Here is a 19,652-nt window from a genome sequence, read left to right on the forward strand (position 1 = left end):
CCAACGCTTTTTCCGGTGAATTTTGCTTTGCAGTATACCCTTCTTGTTGCCCACAAGCTATGCATGCCATGTTTCGCTCCATGAGGTGAAACGCACGTCCTTGACTCCTTGTGAAACGCAAGGCGGTGTATTGTATGAGTTTGATAAAAATGATGATGATCCGTCTGAGTTCATCACGTTCGAGTTTCTCATCAGAAAAAGCAAACGGAGCCGAGGAAAAGAAGCCATCGACCGATCGACGGCACTCGTACCGTGCCCTAGTTCCCAACTCGGACCCCGCCTCCCTCCCTCTTCCCCCCTCCACCGCTCGTTTATATTTGCCCCGTTCCCCACCCCGCACGCCCGAAGCCGCCTCCCCCCGCCCTCCCCCGCCGAGCCCAAGAGAGAATCGGAGACCACGGCCCGGCCAGCTCCTCCCCGACCCCGCGCCCTCCTCGCTACTACATGGCAGCTCCGCGTCTCCACGGCCAATCCGACTCCGAGACCCTCAAGAACAACCCCTGCTTCTGCTTCTGCTTCTCCTGCCCCTGTCCTCAGCCGCGCGCCGCGCATCTCGATTCCGCCGCCGCCGCTGCCCCCGCCCGCGCCCGCTCCTGATTGGGCCCTCGCGTGCGCCGCGTCCTGACTCCTGACCGACTGTCGCTGCGCGGGTTCTTGCGCGGTGCCGGTGGTTTCTTGCTGCGATTCTTCCTAGGACGCCGTCCGTTTCTTGATTCCGGTTTCTTGCTGCCGCGCGGCCTCGCCATGGGGAGGAGTAAGTCTTTGTTTCGCCGGCTGCTTGTTGCTCCTCTCTTTCCAGCTGATTCGGCTGTGGGGTTCTGATTCTGATTGGTTTTGGGGTGGCGCGTCTTCCTCAGGCAAGAAGAGCAAGGCCCGCGGCGCCGGAGGGGACGACCTTCTGGACAGCAGCGACGCCGACAGCGTGGGCTCGTCGTCCACCGCGCTCTCAGATCTCTCCATCTCGTACGCCACCGAGAACGTCAACTCGCACGAGTTTGTTCTCGACAAGTACATCGACGCTCTCTACGAGAAGAGGTTGAGCTCTATAGCATTTCTTTATTTGTGCTATCACCTGCAGCAGTCTATGCCCAACGTGTGCTATGCAAATAGATGGGTCGTTACTGGTGTAGTGTGGTAGCATCACAATAGAGAGGAATGATGGTTTGGCAGCTGGTCCTAGTCGGCTGGCAAATGTTGATTCTGTGGATAGATTAGGATGATGTTGTTAACCTGACATTTGATATACAATGCTACACGGCTTCATGTTGGACTAGACCCTCTCCTTTACCTGTTGGGTTTTACAAGAACTTAGTAGCTTGGACTGGGCCTCCAGTGTTTGGTTCAGTCTATATCTGATTGAATTTAGGCCATGATGATTGATTGAAAAAACTGCATTATCCTGTAGCTCATGTTTTTATTACTTGCTGGGTCATCGATTGTTGTTATATTATGAAGTTATGTCAAGTTCTACTCAGGAAGCCTTTCATAGGTAGCTCATTTGTGAAATTTGACTTCTGATAAGTAATAACTAGCGAGTATGCCTTTCATAGTCGGCAAATTTAACTTCATGTTTTGATTAACCGGACATTCCACCCTTTGCATCAGCCCCATCATGTAAAATGTAGAAGTAGTCATGTTGGTTTTGTTTAGTGCACTCAATATAGTATTATTTATATTTGAGCAGGGGGTCTACAAGAGAGGCAGCATTGGCTTCGTTGGTTGATGCTTTCGAAAGTTTTATGCTTGGTGGTCTTGTTGAGAACAAGTAAGTTAGTACATTCTACTGACCAATCTTTATTATTGCATGTGAAGTCGGTAGTTACTTGAACTGTTAGTATAGACATACTAGACATTTGCGTATTTCATATGCACAAAACACTTCACATCTCAAGCTCAAAATTTTATCGCTAACCCCTGTCCTTTTACATCATGGCTCCCTCTTAACTACAGATGTATTTTTGTCCGAATCCACTGTTTAATACTGTTACCAAATTTATTTTCTCTTCTGAAGATATGCCACTCTACTGAGTCTATTCAATACTTCGATCAAGAAGGGATCTACCAAGGAGGCTTGCCTGGCATCTCGCGCCATTGGTTCGTCTCCTATCCATTAATGTTCTTTTCCCCAGTTCCACCTCTTTGGAGTTTGCTTACACCGTTTTTGGCTGTTGTGTTCTTGATTTGCAGGGCTACTGTCTATTACACTTGGTGCTGGCAGTAGCTCACATGAAACAATGGTAGAATCACATCCACAGCTTTCTAAGGTCCTTCAAACCTGGTCGGATGCTTCAAAGATGATCTCTGTAAGTGAAAAGTTTTTCTGTTCTTCTAAGCTTCCAGATTTCATTTACATTTTCAGTGATGTGATCTATGTTGACATGTTGTAGGCTCTTGACTGCTTGGCCGTCGTCACATTTGTTGGTGCAACTGATCTGGCTGAAACAGAGGTATCTTTGAAAGCCATGTGGGATGTGATTCATCCAAAATCAGGTTCAAATGTATGTATAGGTGCCGTTGATTTATTATCATATTTTGTGAACTGGTTCTACAAAGAACTCTATTTGATATTTTTGTGACTCCCGACTTACCTGCAGGTCGGTACTGTCCGGAAACCAAGGCCACCTGTGTTAGCAGCTGCTCTATCTGCATGGACTTTTCTGCTAACAACTATTGGTTCATGGCGGATAAACACTGATAGCTGGAAGGAGTCAGTAACTCTATCTCTCTCCCCTCTAAATTATATCATCCATTTCATTATTTACTTATTTTATGTTTTACTATTTGCCAGGCCAATTGCGTTTCTCTCTACTCTTCTAGGAGCAGAGGATCGTGCTGTTCGGATGGCTGCTGGTGAAGCATTAGCTTTGTGCTTTGAGTTAAATCTACTTGATATCTCCCCTTCTGAAGATGCTGATGATGACACTGGAGTACCTGGTAGCTCTAAGGGCAAACTTTTCCTGGATATGCAAGCATTGAAAGCCAAGATAGCCGGTCTTGCCTCAAATCTCTCTGCAGAGGCAGGGGGCAAAGGTGCAGACAAGAAAAATCTTTCTGACCAAAGAGATCTGTTTCAACGGATTTTGGATTTTGTCAAGGTCTGTTTCATTTCCATTCTTACTTAATTTTCAGTTTTGGTCTCTCTTCCAAATTCTTAATAGCAAACTGTTTCCAGTATGGCGAGTGCCCTGAAGAATCAATGAAGATTGCTGGAAAACGTGATGTTTTAAGGGTTGCATCATGGTCTGAATTGATTCAGGTGCTTGCTTCTTTCTTTCAGTGGTTCCTGAATTGCTCTGCATTTTCACATGTCTTGGCTAATTTCCCCTTGATCATCAGTTAAACTTCTTCAAACGATTCCTTGGGAGAGGCTTCCTGAAGCATGTGCAGGTAACTTTTTTGGAGTGGTCTGTTTTCCACTGTGCTAATTTACTTGTGCATGTGGCAAATGCTAGATTTGTTTTCTATACAGGACAATGGACTTCTTCAAGATATCTTCAACATCAAGGCTGACAAGGCTGAAACGCTGTCATCGAATGACAAGGTAAAACTGAGACATTGAAGCCCTTAATTTGCAATGATGGTTGCTTTGAAGAGCTTTAATAAAGATAATTGATTTGGTCTATGGAGTTATTTACGAAATGTGAATGAATTATGCCTACCCCAGCAGTCTTAGACTTCTGACCTGTTATATGATTGATTCCATAAAATGCCAACAGCAAAGACACAAAACACGCTTAGCAAGGGATTAGGCTAGATTAAACAGTTAAGGTATGATTGATGGTCGATGTGTCTTGGGGTATATATATATGCTTGTGGATTCCTAGTTAGAGTATGAATGAGACAGGAACTATTATCCTTGAATATCTTGTGTCAAACTTGCTCTGCTGAGGACAAGAAAGAGATTGCTCATCGTTATGATTCAAGCTGTACCGTTAGAGGCTTTGCTCATAGTTATGATTCAAGCTGTACCACTAGAGCCTGCTTTAGCGCATCTGCTTCCCTGTGGTCGCTGATGCTGGAAGTGGGAGAAATTACCTAGCACCAACGCTAAGGGGTGTCTGGTGCTCAGATAGAAGAAAGGCTTACAGTTAAGCTTCACTTGCTTAGGAATGCACATATGCTTTTATGGTTTCAATCATCTCATGATCCTCACTCCCCAGAATGAGTAAAAGCAATCTCTGTTCTTCCGTGTTCTCTTCTTACTCCATCTATCCATATATATAGGGCCTAATGCGTTTTTCGAGCATGTGTTTTCAAACTAAAGACTCCTTTTCAGAACCGTCTAATGCTTTTTGCTTGGTTGTAAATGGACACAGTTTCTTTATTTTTGTATCTCTTGTCAACTGATAGATTCCTGAACTTGAGAAATTGCAAAAACACCTGCAGAAAATCTTTAGATCTGGAGAAGAGAAAGGAAGAGCTCTGAAGCTGAACAAGGATCGTCGTTTAGCACAGGTGGATAACTTGTTTCCTTTACTTCGTATTTTGTTTCTTCTGGTGCTTAAGGACTATAACTCAGTGGGGGGCCATTCCTTGATCATTTATCCCTCCAGTCTACAAATCCTCAAGTTGACAGATAAATGATGCTTTTCACATCGCTAAGTGAAACTTATAAACGTTGGCTGTCAAATCTTAAATATGTATGTTTGGGACTTGATAATCATGTGTATGTTTGGAACTCGAAAATCATATGTGTAGCTCTGGGCATTTTCTTGACAAATTGTTTGCTGTCATTATCCTTGTTATTATGGGTGCATTGCTACCCGTCCCCACATCATTTCTCCCTGTGCATTGACTAATCTTGGATATTTCTTGTTCATTTCAGGAGAGGAAGAACGCTGGCATGTTTGACGAGTAACAAGAAAGGAAACAAAACCTCATCGGACCGTCATTGTACTCCTTTTGAGCTGGAATTTATTTATATCTGTGTGAACAACTACATGCAGAATGTCCTAGAGTCTGCTCTCCTTGACTGTCGTCTAATTATGATTATGATGGCTTGCTGTACTTGAGAAATACTTGGCCGAAATGATTACTGCTGTTATTATAATGTCCCATGTGCGTTTACTTGTGAACTAAGTTCTCTTAGTTTAGTTCAACGAGTGTCCTGTTGTGTTAAAAAAGACACCCAAAGCGTGTTAAAAAACTAAACCATGGGGCCTGAGCGTCCGGTGTATTCGATCTGGAAAGCCATCGCGGGACATCCATATTTTTTGAGAGAGCGCTACATCTCAGGATGAGCTTAACCAGGGCCACATGACCAGACGTGCTTAAAACGGCATATATTCCTTGGGTTTCGAAGTTTACCGTCCAAAGGAGGGCATCGATCTATACAGAACGAGCAAAGGTACAGCGTGGCTTCTCTATTTATCTGCGTGCTGGTAGGAGTACGTCAAAAACAGGGCACCGGTAGTTTCTAAGGAAAGGCGAATAGAAATAAAACAGATGCCAGATCAGGCACTAAATTATGTATTCGCCGTTGATGAAGTATACACAATCAGTTGTACCTTCCATTGTCCGGGGAGCTCAACGCAGTATCTTTCCAGCCTCATGCCAGCATTGTGAAAATGACTGGGAAACCCATTCACGATTCATCTGCTGTAACGCGCCACCAGTTCCTTGCCTACTTGTTGTTGTCTGTCTCCCCTGTTGGTTCATAATTCATCTCCTTATCCATTGTCTCATTTAGGCACTATGAATGGAACGTGCCACGGCACCTGAACTTAACCAAAGAGAAGAAAGCTACTGTGCCTGAACAAACTGGATTGGTCCAAATAGGCCATGGGATACCAAAGAAAATCACATCGGCAGCACTGTGACCCCAATATCTGTGGCAGAATTAGCACACCCATCTGTCACTTGTTTACGAGGCACAGATCAACCATAGACTGTATAGTTAACAGATCTCTCACGATAAGGGGAATTCTTCGGCCAGCAAATCTGAATTGGTCCGTGCCCCTGGATTAGAATGGTATCACTTGTTTATTTACAACCAACATAGCTGGTAATATAAAGCTGGGATACGGACTGGAGGGAGGCATACGAAACCGGCGGTTCGTGGTTACTGGTCGGGTAGGACAGTAAACAAAAGATCAGTCCAATATTCCTCTGAAAATCGAGGTGCAATTTTTGGATCTGATGAATGGTAATTCACTAACTGTTTCAACTGCTAGTAACTGACTGAAAACCAGCCAAGTTTGGATGCGGATTCAAAAAGAGAGCCGGGGGTTGAATCTTAGACGAACCGAAGAGTTCAGGGTTGTAAAGTGGACTTCTCTCATTCAAAAATTGTCCACTGGGACCCCGTGAGATAACTGGCTATTGTCAGTAACCGGTACCAGACATGATCCTATACAGTTTATGTAATTGGCTTTTGAATCCTTGACTTAAGGGCATCTGTTGGAAGGTCCACTGCCATGACAGCAAGCAAACGTACATTCACCAATAATTACCACATGAACATTCTCCGTCCTTGAAATGATGAAACCGCTTAACATCCCTAACGACAATCTCCCGTCCAACTGCCAGTGACATGAACATCATCGCAGTATGACAATCGCCGCATATTCTCAAGTTTTTAAGAACTGTAACTGTAGCTCCAAGAGGCAAGTTTAGAAGTCCAAAACTAACTGCCAGTTTCTCACTGTGCGCAAATAATACGTATTCCTTTTGATGGGGTGCCATATCTTGCAGGACAAACTTTGTATCAGGAACATATCCCAGCTTTCTCATCTTAGCACCAACCATTTCAAGGAACTTGTAGACTTCATGCGCTTCCGGATGTTTCGTGTCACCAACAACAAACACGTGAACCTTGTTTCCAACTTCTATCCAGCTGCATCCGGGTTCCTTCTTCACCCCACGATCACGCATTAGCTTCCTTACTCGTGCAGCATCAACCCAGCGTCCAGCAGCTGAATATGTGTTGGACAGTAGTATGTATGTGCCATCATGCTGCGGTATCATCTCAAAGAGCTGATCCGCCGCATAAGCACCAAGTTCCGTATCTCCATTAATCCGACAGCCAGAGAGAATTGCCTCCCAAATGGCAGGGGTAGGCTCAAAAGGCATCGTCTTGATCAAATCCATTGCTTCTCCGATTCTTCCAGCCCGGCCAAGCAAATCTATCAGCCGGGCATAGTGATCTTCTCCAGGGCTAATGCCAAAGTCCCTTTTCATGGACTCAAAATATTGAAATCCTTCGTCTACTAAGCCAGCATGATTGCAGGCTGTTAAAATTGTGAGGAATGAAATCCGATCAGGATATATGCCTTTAGCAACCATCTGGTCAAAGAGGTCAAGTGCCTCTCTACCGTGTCCATGCTGCCCAAGGGCTGCAATCATGGCATTCCATGAGACAGAGTCAACATTGGGCATCACAAGGAACACAAGACGAGCATCTTTCACAGCACCACATTTACCATACATGGTTAGTAGTGCATTTCCCGCAGAATTGCTTGCCTCGAAACCACACTGCACAATATGTGCGTGGAGCTGCTTTCCATGCTTCAACGCTCCAAGTTCACCACATGCAGCTACTGCACCAGCATAGGTGTAATCACATGGCTTGACATCCTCAGACCTCATCTGGTTAAACAGCTTCAGAGCATCTTCTGAGAGACCTCCGTGAACATACCCCGATACCATCACCATCCATGATAACTCACTTTTATATGGCATCTCCTTAAATACCCTAGCTGCATTGTCCAAGCAACCGCTCTCGATATACCCTGACAAAATGGTGTTCCAAGAAACGACATCCTTCAAAGTCATACTGTCAAATATCCTTGCAGCAACAGAAATCTTCCCGGACTTGGAGTATAAGGTCACCAGCGCATTGTTAACAGGTAAAGCTGCCTCAGGAACAAAATTTGGCTGCAACCGAATGAACTGCCCATGGACAGACTTCCCATGAAGAAAGAAACCAGCATTTGCACATGCACTCAGGACGCTAGTAAATGTGAATTCGTCAGGTGGTATCCTTTTCGACACCATCCTCCTGAACAGCTCAAACGCCTCTGCACACATTCCCGATTGCACATACCCAGAAATCATCGCATTCCACACGACATCAAACTCTGCATCAACCTCTTCAAAGGCTGATCTAGCAGCATGGACATCGCCTTTCCTGACATAGCCCACGACTATAGTAGTCCACGAGAGCTCATCCTTAACCGGCATTTCGTCAAGCACCTTCCGTGCGTCCCGGGACACCTCAGGTGCATCACATTTCATGTACAGCGCAATGAGCGCGTTGGACACCGACAAGACAGCCCCGGCGCCCAGTTTGAGGACGGCTCCGTGCAGCTGCGTGCAGTGCGACGCCGCGAGGTTGTGCATGTGGCCGACGGCGCTGAGGAGCGCGGTGAAGGAGTAGTCATCGGGGCGAAGGGAGTCAGAGCAAAGCAGGGAGCGGAACACGGAGAGCGCGGGCGCGGCGAGGGAGGCGCGGGCGAACGCGGATATCATGGCGTTGTGGAGCACGGTGTCCCGGCGGGGGAGCGGGACGGAGTCGAAGAAGGAGGCGGCATCGGGGAGGCGGCCGGCGACGGCGTAGGCGGAGACGAGGGACGTGGCGGCGATGGGGCCGGGGTCGGAGCGGAAGAGGATCGCCGGGGCGGCGAGGTCGGGCGAGAGGGTGTAGAGGTGGAGGAGGCGGAGCGTGAGGTGGGGGTGGGACGGGTCGTGGAGGAGCGCGGCGGTGAGGAGGCGCGCGTGGAGGCGGCGCAGGGCGCGGAGGAAGGAGCGGGGGGAGGCCGGGACAGGGGAGTGGCGCGCGGCAAGCTGGCGGAGGAGGACGGAGCATTGGTAGGGGAGGGAGGCGACGGCGTGCAGCGGCGGCGGCGGCGGCATCGCTCGTCGGCGTTGTTAGGCGGTTTTGGGGCGCGCGCAGCAGCCCATGGTTCGAATGGCGATGTGCCACGGCCCACGGGGTCTTGTTTTTTTTCTTTTGAGAATCTTGTTTGGGGTTTAGGCGTTCTGAACTCTGAAGAATGTTCGTTGTGGTGGTTCTGCCTCAAAATAAAATAAAATTTGTTCATGTGGTTTCCTAAAAATAAAATGTCCATTGTGGTATAAGAGAGGTACCCATTTTTGCAAACAGAAACTTGGGAATGCCCAAAATTTGTGTAGACCAAATTTGAGCAAATAAACGAGCGCTGAAAAATACGACGACGAAACAACTGAGTGGAAGCAAAATTACTCTAGCTTGACAAAAATTTGGCAGCAAACTAAGTTGGCGTTAAGTTTTCACTACATCATTGTAGTTTGGTTTTCCATGTCCCATTTTGTAGGGATATGTTAAGTTCCACTATGAAGACAATTCGAAGATGCCATGTTATGGTTTAAATGAATGTACTTCGGGTAAAATCAATTCGGGTTGCCAGCAAGAAGTTTTAGAAAGGAAACTATTTTTTTTCAAAACGGAGGCAAAAAGTTTGCCTCATCGATTAATTGATTAATTAAGAAGAAGAGAATTGCCCAGCTAATTTACGAAAAACGGGACGAAAACCAATACAAACGGACAAAACATGTCTTCTAGTTTCACGTGTTCAGTCTCTGCAATGCGTCACGTCCAATGAAACACTTTTCTCCCACCCACGAGTGACTTCGTGCCTAGGACTTTTCTCCTCCGGCTGGTGATGCTTCCTATCTGCCTCGTCTCTTGGGGCCTTAGAGCCATGTAAGCGCGGTGGATCCTAGTCCTTGCCAATGGGAGTGCTCATGCATCGTTTTTAGGTGTTTTCAGAGTCTGCTTATGGTTTGTGTCATGCTCAAAAAGACAAGGTGAAGGTGGCTCCCTAAATATGGAATAAGGTTCTCGTCACCTAACCCATGTACCGGCGTTGTGTCTCGCGTCGTCGCAGCATTTGATTGGTGTTTGTCTTCGGTGGACTCGCGTGGATCCAGTCTTTGTTCGTCTGCGCTCGTGTGTCTATGGATTGGATCCTTCTGATCTACGCTTCTTTTCATCGACGTGGTGCGCTGATTCTTTGTGGCCTTAGCACGATGACTTCCCAAGTATTTACTATAGCAGGGTTTGCTTCGCTCGTGTAAGCAAGGGGCGATGATGGATGAGCACTTTTGGCTTGCTCTTGTGCTTGTAGTCGTCGTTAAGTGATCTACGAAGATGGATGTATATTTTGTTATTTCCGTGTTCTTTACGCTGCCATGATATTTGATGAATAGATTGAAGTTTTTCCTGCAAAAAAGTCTATGCTATATGTCCTGTGTTTACTATTGCGAATGGTATTGCGTGTTTATTAGATATTCATACAAAACAAGCAGGGGGCTTCTTTTGTGACATATTACTTTTGTTATTTCATTTATTTTTATTTTTACTCAATGCAACACAAGTTGGATTTAGATTTCAGATTTGAGGCGATGTTTAATTAATTAAGGGAATAAAATCCATGATATTCTGAGGATTGTAGTCCTTAGGAATTTTTGCTCTGAAAGTTGTTTGATTTGTAGGATTGCAACCATAAAATATATTCCTATGGATCCATTTGTACTATATTTAGTAGAAAAAATTCAATGGAATCCAACCTCTTTGAAAAAAATTCCAACATTATGAGCAACAAACACCCTTCAAATCCTATAGAATTAAAGATGACATGCCACTGCAATCCTATGTTTTACATGTTCTTATGCTTTGAGAATCATGTGAATCATAGAGAGAAGATGTCGTGCTAGAACCAACAATTGTTTGAAATCTAGAAGTTTCACTTGACAAATCCATCTCTTCTTTTGTGTGGCAACGACACATTCTCCTTCTCCTATCAGAGGTCTTGTGGTACTAGGCCTCTTTGGTTCATGGAAAAGTAGAGAAAAATATAAGAATATGAAATTTTACTTGGGACCACTACTCACCAATTTTCTTAAAAGAAATAGAACAAAGAAAAAAATAGGGAGATTTCCTTTATCTTTGCTTCAAAGGGCATCTGAATTGCAATCTGCTTGGACACCTTTTTTAGATTTCTATGCATGATGAATATACCAACATCTTTAGTGCCATAAATGGATCTTCAAGAAGAAGACTGGCGGTGACGGTAATTTTACTGTCTACAAAGCTCGACTTGTTGCGAAAGGTTTTCGACAAGTTGAAGGAGTTGACTACGATGGGACCTTCTCGCCCGTAGCGATGCTTAAGTCCGTCCAAATCATGTTAGCAATTGCCGCATTTTATGAGTATGAAATTTGGCAAATTGATGTCAAAACTGCATTCCTTGATGGATATCTTAAATAAGAGTTGTATATAATGCAACCAGAAAGTTTTGTCGATACAAAAGGTGCTAACAAAGTGTGTAAGCTCCATCGATCCATTTATGGACTGGTGCAAGCATCTCGGAGTTGGAATATATGCTTTGATAGTGTGATCAAAGCATATGGTTTTATACAGACTTTTGGAGAAGCCCGTATTTACAAGAAAGTGAGTGGGAGCTCTGTAGCATTTCTGATATTATATGTGGATGACATATTGTTAATCGGAAATGATACCGAATTTCTGAATAGCATAAAAGGATACTTGAATAAGAATTTTCCAATGAAAGACCTCGGTGAAGCTGCTTATATATTGGGCATCAGCATCTATAGAGATAAATCAAGACGCTTAATTGGACTTTCACAAAGCACAAACCTTGATAAAGTTTTGAAGAAATTCAAAATGGATCAAGCAAAGAAAGGGTTCTTGCCTGTGTTACAAGGCGTGAAGTTGAGTCAGACTCAATGCCCGACCACTGTAGAAGATAGAGAGAAAATGAAAGTCATTCCCTATGCTTCAGCCATAGGTTATATCATGTATGCAATGCTGTGTACCAGACCTGAGGTGTGTCTTGCTATTAGTTTAGCAGGTAGGTACCAAAGTAATCCAGGAATGGATCACTAGACAACGGTCAAGAACATCCTGAAATACCCGAAAAGTACTAAGGATATGTTTCTCGTTTATGGAGGTGACAAAGAGCTCGTCGTAAACGGTTACGTCGATGCAAGCTTTGACACTGATCCGGATGACTCCAAGTCACAAACCGGATACGTATTTTTATTGAATGGTGGAGCTGTCAGTTGGTGCAGTTCCAAGCAGAGCGTCGTGGTGGTATCTACGTGCGAAGTGAAATACATAGTTGCTTCGGAAGTAGCAAATGAAGGAGTATGGATGAAGGAGTTCATATCCGATGTAGGTGTCATATCTAGTGCATCAGGTCCAATGAAAATCTGTTGTGACAATACTGGTGCAATTGCCTTGACAAAGGAATCCAGATTTCACAAGAGAACCAAGCACATCAAGAGACGCTTCAATTCCATCCGCGATCAAGTCAAGGAGTGATACATAGAGATTTTCAAGATACATACGGATCTCAATGTTGCAGACCCGTTGACTAAGCCTCTCTCACGAGCAAAACATGATCAGCACCAAGACTCCATGAGTGTTGGAATCATTACTATGTAATCTAGATTATTGACTCTAGTGCAAGTGGGAGACTGAAGGAAATATGCCCTTGAGGCAATAATAGAGTTGTTATTTATATTTCCTTATATCATGATAAATGTTTATTATTCATGCTAGAATTGTATTAACATGAAACTTAGTACATGTGTGAATACATAGACAAACAGAGTGTCACTAGTATGCCTCTACTTGACTAGCTCGTTAATCAAAGATGGTTAAGTTTCCTAACCATAGACATGAGTTGTCATTTGTGAACGGGATCGCATCATTAGAGAATGATGTTATTGACTTGACCCATCTGTTAGCTTAGAACTATGATCATTTAGTTTATTGTTATTGCTTTCTTCATGACTTATACATGTTCCTATGACTATGATATTATGCAACTCCCGAATACCGGAGGAACACTTAGTGTGCTATCAAACATCACAACGTAACTGGGTGACTATAAGGATGCTCTACAGGTGTCTCCAATGGTGTTTTTTGAGTTGGCATAGATCGAGATTAGGATTTGTCACTCCATGTATTGGAGAGGTATCTCTAGGCCCTCTCGGTAATGCACATCACTATAAGCCTTGCAAGCAATGTGACTAATGAGTTAGTTACGGGATGTTGCATTACGGAACAAGTAAAGAGACTTGCTGGTAACGATATTGAACTAGGTATTGAGATACCGACGATCGAATCTTGGGCAAGTAACATACCGATGACAAAGGGAACAATGTATGTTGTTATGCGGTTTGACCGATAAAGATCTTCGTAGAATATGTAGGAACCAATATGAGCATCTAGGTTCCGTTATTGGTTATTGACTGGAAGTGAGTCTCGGTCATGTCTACATAGTTCTCGAACCCGTAGGGTCCGCACGCTTAATTAACGTTCGATGACGATCGGTATTATGAGTTTATGTGTTTTGATGTACCGAAGGTAGTTCGGAGTCCCGGATGTGATCACGGACATGACAAGGAGTATCGAAATGGTCGATACATAAAGATTGATATATTGGACGATGTTATTTGGACACCGGATGAGTTCCGGGGTCACCGGATAAATATTAGAGTGCCGGGGGGTTTATCGGAAACCCCGGGGGAACTATGAAGGAAATATGCCCTAGAGGCAATAATAAAGTTATTATTTATTTCCTTATATCATGATAAATGTTTATTATTCATGCTAGAATTGTATTAACCGGAAACATAATACATGTGTGAATACATAAACAAACAGAGTGTCACTAGTATGCCTCTACTTGACTAGCTCGTTGATCAAAGATGGTTAAGTTTCCTAACCATAGACATGAGTTGTCATTTGATTAACGGGATCACATCATTAGGAGAATTATGTGATTGACATGACCCATTCTGTTAGCTTAGCACACGATCGTTTTGTATGTTGCTATTGCTTTCTTCATGACTTATACATGTTCCTATGACTATGAGATTATGCAACTCCCGTTTACCGGAGGAACACTTTGTGTACTACCAAACGTCACAACATAACTGGGTGATTATAAAGGTGCTCTACAGGTGTCTCCAAAGGTACTTGTTGGGTTGGTGAAAGTGTGTTATATCGACTAGAGGGGGGTGAATAGGCGATTTTTATGAAATTCTTCACTGAGGAATTTGCCGGTGAGGAAATTCCTTAGTGAAGAACTACTAGCAGCACAATAAGTACTCAAACGTAAACATAACAGAATACAAGCATAGTCATCATGATGAAATGAAGATAGGCACAGAGTACATGAAGCGTAAGCACAAGATAACACAGGATGAAGACAAACAGACTGAAGAAATTGAACTGAGGAAATTGAGAAAGTCTTCAGTCAAAGTCTTCAAACACATATATTAACAAGCACACAACACAGTTATGAAGAAATGAAAGAGTTGAGGAAATAGAACCAGTAAGCTTGGTGAAGATAATGATTTGGTAGACCAGTTCCAACTGCTGTCTCAGTTGTACGTCTGGTTGGAGCGGCTGAGTATTTAAACTCGAGGACACACAGTCCCGGACACCCAGTCCTGAACACGCAGTTCAGGACACCCAGTCCTCACCGTATTCTCCTTGAGCTAAGGTCAGACAGACCTCGCCCAATCACTCGTGGTAAGTCTTCAGGCGACTTCCAAACCTTCACAAACTTGGTCACTCGGCGATCCACAATTCCTCTTGGATACTCTAGACCATGACGCCTAACCGTCTGGAAGAAGCACAGTCTTCAAAGGTAACAAGCATCGGATCCACGCATGATCAATCTCTTCAGTGATGCTCAATCACTTGGGGTTTGTAGGTGTTTGGGTTTTGGGTTTTTCCTCACTCGATGATTTTCGCTCAAAGTCCTCAGAGGATGGGTTGCTCTCAAATGACAAGTGTCAGTTTCTCTCGGAGTAGCCAACCAGCTAGTGGTTGTAGGGGGCGGCTATTTATAGCCTAGGGAACAACCCGACATGATAAGACATAAATGCCCTTCAATGATATGACCGTTAGGTGGATAGATATTTTGGGACAGCTGGCGCATAGCACAACAATGATCGGAATTTTGAGTAGCAAAATCCTCAGGGCTATAATGTTCCTCACTGTGTAGGAAATCCGCACTGGCGAATTCCTAACTCCTCAGTCAGAACAAATTCCTCAGAGACCAGAAGAACTTCGTCTCCGTCGCTGAAGAATATGACTAGACTGTATGAGATTTCTAATGGCTTCACTCGAAGGGATTGGTAGGTGTAGGATTTTGAGTTGAGCATCACATGGAAAATTTTCCTTAGTATTTCCTCGACCCCCTTTAACAGTATGATGTTTCCTATGACTCGAGAAAGAGAAAATGAAACTACGAAAACAAAAGTCTTCACGCTTCATGTTCCTCGAATGAATACCAAGTCTTCAAGGTCACACCAATTTATTCACTTTCAAAGTCTTCAGAAAGTCTTCAGAAATCCAAAGTCTTCAGTCGAAGAACTTCATTTTTAGGGGTCGACTTTCTCTGTAAATATCAAACTCCTCATAGACTTATAGACCTGAGTACACTCACAAACGCATTAGTCCCTTAACCTATAAGTCTTGAATACACCAATATCACTAAGGGGTACTAGATGCACTTACAATCTCCCCCTTTTTGGTGATTGATGATAATATAGGTTAAGTTTTCAACGGGGATAAACATATGAAGTGTAAATACTGATATTGAGGAATTTGATTGCAAGATATAGAAGAACTCCCCCTGAAGATGTGCATAGTGAGGAATTTGCTTTTGAAGCAATGCACACTTGAAGAGTTGAATCATGGAGATCTCCCCCTATATCTTGTAATTCATACATGCATTTGACATATAACAGAGAAGAATTTGAAATGCATGATGAAATATGGTGACTGATGTAATTCAGCATGCGTGCATTAGCATATATGAGGAATAAGCATGCAGAAAAACATATCAAAAGTATCAGAGCACCATCGGGTTTAAGTTTACAACTCGATCCAATAAAGTCTCAGAAGAACGAGAGTTGTAACTTAACAAAAAAACGCCCATATAGAAAGACCCGCTTGAAGACTAACTCAAAATTCTCCCCCTTTGTCATCAAATGACCAAAAGGATCGAATATGAGGACTAACGCCCCTGAAGAATATCAAGTTGATGAAGGAGCGCCAGCGTTGTTGGGGTCGTTTGTTGTAGTAGGGCCTATCGCAATGTCATCCAAGTTTTCATTTTCATCAGTGTCGCGCGATGAAGAATATGAGCTGGCCACCAGAGAAAGGAACCTAGACCTTCTTGAATTTCTTCGGTGGAGGTGCAGACCAGTCAAAATCTTCATTGAGACCCATTTTCTTCAGATCTTCTTCACCATACAGATGTGACAGGATTGCCCAGGTGCGACCAAAGACTTGATGGAGGTAGTAATGATTTTTCTTCACTGCATTGTGTGTAGCAGTCATGTTGTGAAGAAATGAACCAAACCGACGCTTAACCCATTTGTGATTTCGATCCACCTTCTGGTGAAGACTAAGCAGAAGTTCACGGTCAGTCATCACGCGCGAAGCAGTGGCTTGAGGGGTGGACTTGGGTGCATTGGCAGAGTCATGTGTGGCAGAGTCATCATTGGTGGAATAAGAGGCAGCTTTGCGAAATTGACCATCCAATGGACGAATGCCTTCATTAATAACAGCTGGTGCCTTGCCCTTTCCATCAACTGAGGAATAGGTCTGCTTGATGACTTCAATCGGGGGCAAGTAGCTGAGGTGATTCTGAAAATCAGCTTTGTAGTTGAGTGCAGACCTTGTCCTGAGGAATCTCATAATCCAAGGTGCATAAGGCTTCAGCTCAAACGGAGACAGTGCAACATTTGCCAGAGTCCTCATGAAGAAATCGTGATAATTGACAGGAATGCCATGAACGTTGTTGAATACCAGATTCTTCATGATGCCAACAATTTCCTCATCAGATGAGTCGTGGCCTTTGATAGGACTCATTATCCTCGTAAGAATATGATAGACAGTTCTGGGCACATAAAGCAATTCCTTCACGAGGAATTTAGTTCTTGGTGCCTGACCTGGCTTCAAAGGCTTCATCAGAACCTGCATGTAGTAATTTGTAAGCTCAGGTTCACTGTAGATGCAACGAGCGTCTTCAAGGGGAGGACTGAGTGGTAAGGCACGAAGCAATTCAGAAGCTGGTGCAGTGTAGTGAGTGTTTTCAGACATCCAATCCAGCACCCATGAATTCACATCTTCAGAATCTCCTGTGATGTGCAGCGTTGCATAAAATTGAAGAATCAGTTCTTCATTCCAATCGCAGATGTCAGAGCAAAAGTTTAACAGTCCAGCGTCGTGAAGAACACTAAGGACTGGTGCGAAGCATGACAGAGATTCCATATCCACGTGAGGAATATGCTCATGGTAGAAGATTTTCTCTTTGTTGAACAACACTGAGGAATAGAAATTGGCTTGACTAGCAGTCCAGAAACGCCTCTTCCTAATGCGAGCAGAGTTATATGGGTTGTAATCTTCGAAGAATACGTGCTCGTCAAAGAAATCATCAACCCTGAACTTTTGCTTGCGTGAGAATGGATCATTTGGCTTCGGCAAAGGAGTGTCAGTGAGTTGCATCACGACCTCAGGAATCACAATCTCAGGTTCTTCAGGCTGAGGAATTTCTGGTTCCTCTTCAGTGGCAGTCTGCGTCTTTAGATGTTCAGCAGCAACATTTTCTTCAGGACTAGTGGTTGGAATTTCCTCATGTACAGATGAAGTGGGATGAGTTTCTTCAGAGCCCATTTGAAAAGTTGGTGCAGGCGACTGAGGTATTTGCTGCAACAGTGTGAACATTGGAGAGTTTGGATGCTGACTTTCCCAGAATTCATCACTGATTATGGGTGTGGAGCAGCCAACGTCCACATCTTCATCTTCCATTTCTTCAACGCCAGCCTCTTCAGCTGTGAACTGAGACATGGGCGGCGAGATGACAGGTATTGAAGGGATCGTATCCACTTCAATTTCTTCATCAATCTGCTCTGACGAAGCAGCATAATGATTTTCTTCATCAGATCCGCTAGGGATCTCATATTCTTCACCAAAAGGAACAAGGTCCTTTGATGGCCTGGTTGAGATGGGAACAACATCAATGCGATTAGCAAATGAACTTGTCATAGGCTTCATCTTCTTCGGAGCTGAAGAATCTGAAGCAGCTGATGCTTTCCTTTTCTTCACTGCTGCACGCTCCGCAGCCTTGGTCTTCTTCACATCTGATGCAGATGGAAGGATTGGAGTTGGTGTAGGCGCAGGAGGAGCAGAGGAATCTGGTTGATTTTCTTCATTTTCTTTAGGCGCACCACTAGTGGGTGCCCTGGCAATTTCTTCAGTGGCTGGAATGCAGTCATCAGCCCTGGAACTCGCGTTTTCTTCAGCAGCCTGATTGTCATCAGCGGTCCTGGCATTTTCTTCAGTAGGCTGAGCAGATGTTTCAGCCTGAGGAATTTCCTGTTGCATTGGGGCTGCAATAGTGGAGGTGAACTATTCTGTGATCTTTACAAATCTGACTTTGGCTCCCAGCCAGTCAACATAATAGCGATCAAATCCATCACTCAGTTTCTTGATTTCAGATTAGAGAGCAACTAGTTCTTCAGGTGAAAGTTTCAGAACGTTTTGCTTCAGAAAGCGCTCTTTCTTGTACTGCGCTTTCTTCACTCTCCTCCCCTGTTCGAATTTTCACTTCTCTTCTTGTATGGAGTGAGTCATCATGTGACTTTGACCAGGAGTCAGCTTGAAATCAGGCATGGGAGTGTTGGGGTCCTTGTGCCAAACATCAATATATTCGAGGATCAACTTGGGATCCAAAAGCAGTGGCACATTTGTTCCCTTGGCTCTAGCGGCCCTGACTTGCCTATCTCTGATGATTTCTGCAAGTTCATTATCATCAGCTTCGTCTTCATCAGACGACACTTGGAAAGCAACTTGCTTCTTTTGAGGACTTGGTCGAGGACCGTGTCCAGCAGTTGACTTTGTCTTCAGCAGTGAAGGGCCAGCTGAGGAACTTGGTGCAGCTGAGGAACTTGCTGAGACACCTGAGGCAATAGACATGCCTGCAGTCCTTTGGCACGAGGCAAGATGCACAGGTGCTGAGGACTTTGTCGGAACAGCTGAGGACTTTGGAGGAGCTAAGGATTTTGAGGGAGCAGGAGCAGCATGAGGAATTGGCCGTGAGGGCTTTGAGGATTCTGACCATGAGGTCATTGCTGAGGAACTTGGCCTTGAGGGCATTGTTGGTGAAGCACTTGGCTTGCGTGCAGGCTTCTTTGACATAGCCTTCTTCGGCTTGACAGCAGAGGCCTCAGCAGAGGCAGCAACAGCAGCAAAGTCTTCATTGAATTTCCTCACTGCTTCTTTGGCTTGCTTAGCCAACTTGGCTTGGCGCTTGGCCCATTCGTCAGGATAGTCCTCACCGCGCTTGAGGCTGGTGGGATCAGCTATTTGGCCAGGTGCCAATGGAGGTCTTGGGCATGGAGGATTGAGTGCGAATTTCTTCATATACTTGGGAGTGACATATCTGTACTCCCTCCACTCTCTAGCCCATCTCCTCTCTATCTTATGAATGCGCACTTTGCGCTCATTCTTGGTTTCCTCAGTAGGTGTGCAGTACCCAACATATATTTCATCAGGGATCTCAAATGTTGTATTGACCTCAGGCCTTTTTCCTCCTTTCTGTGGCTTCTTACTGTCAGCC

The 19,652-nt window shown here is 44.3% G+C and overlaps 2 protein-coding genes across 2 annotated transcripts; one reads left to right on the plus strand and one right to left on the minus strand.

Annotated features, from left to right (window-relative positions):
- The first annotated feature begins 338 nt into the window (after window positions 1-338).
- LOC119354032 (interferon-related developmental regulator 2-like) lies at window positions 339-5,075 on the plus strand. Its single transcript, XM_037620739.1, has 13 exons — window positions 339-754; window positions 858-1,035; window positions 1,685-1,765; window positions 2,012-2,094; window positions 2,188-2,303; window positions 2,388-2,498; window positions 2,595-2,707; window positions 2,789-3,095; window positions 3,173-3,256; window positions 3,337-3,387; window positions 3,470-3,541; window positions 4,387-4,455; window positions 4,826-5,075. The coding sequence occupies exons 1-13, from the start codon at window positions 745-747 to the stop codon at window positions 4,856-4,858; spliced, it is 1,308 nt and encodes a 435-aa protein (XP_037476636.1). The 5' UTR covers window positions 339-744; the 3' UTR covers window positions 4,859-5,075.
- An 862-nt stretch (window positions 5,076-5,937) lies between these two features.
- On the minus strand, window positions 5,938-8,876 carry LOC119354033 (pentatricopeptide repeat-containing protein At1g25360-like). The gene has a single exon (XM_037620740.1). It carries the CDS (start codon window positions 8,851-8,853, stop codon window positions 6,439-6,441), a length of 2,415 nt encoding a protein of 804 aa, XP_037476637.1. The 5' UTR covers window positions 8,854-8,876; the 3' UTR covers window positions 5,938-6,438.
- Window positions 8,877-19,652: the final 10,776 nt, after the last annotated feature.

Source organism: Triticum dicoccoides, chromosome 2A (assembly GCF_002162155.2).
Source record: "Triticum dicoccoides isolate Atlit2015 ecotype Zavitan chromosome 2A, WEW_v2.0, whole genome shotgun sequence".
Lineage (NCBI taxonomy): Eukaryota > Viridiplantae > Streptophyta > Magnoliopsida > Poales > Poaceae > Triticum > Triticum dicoccoides.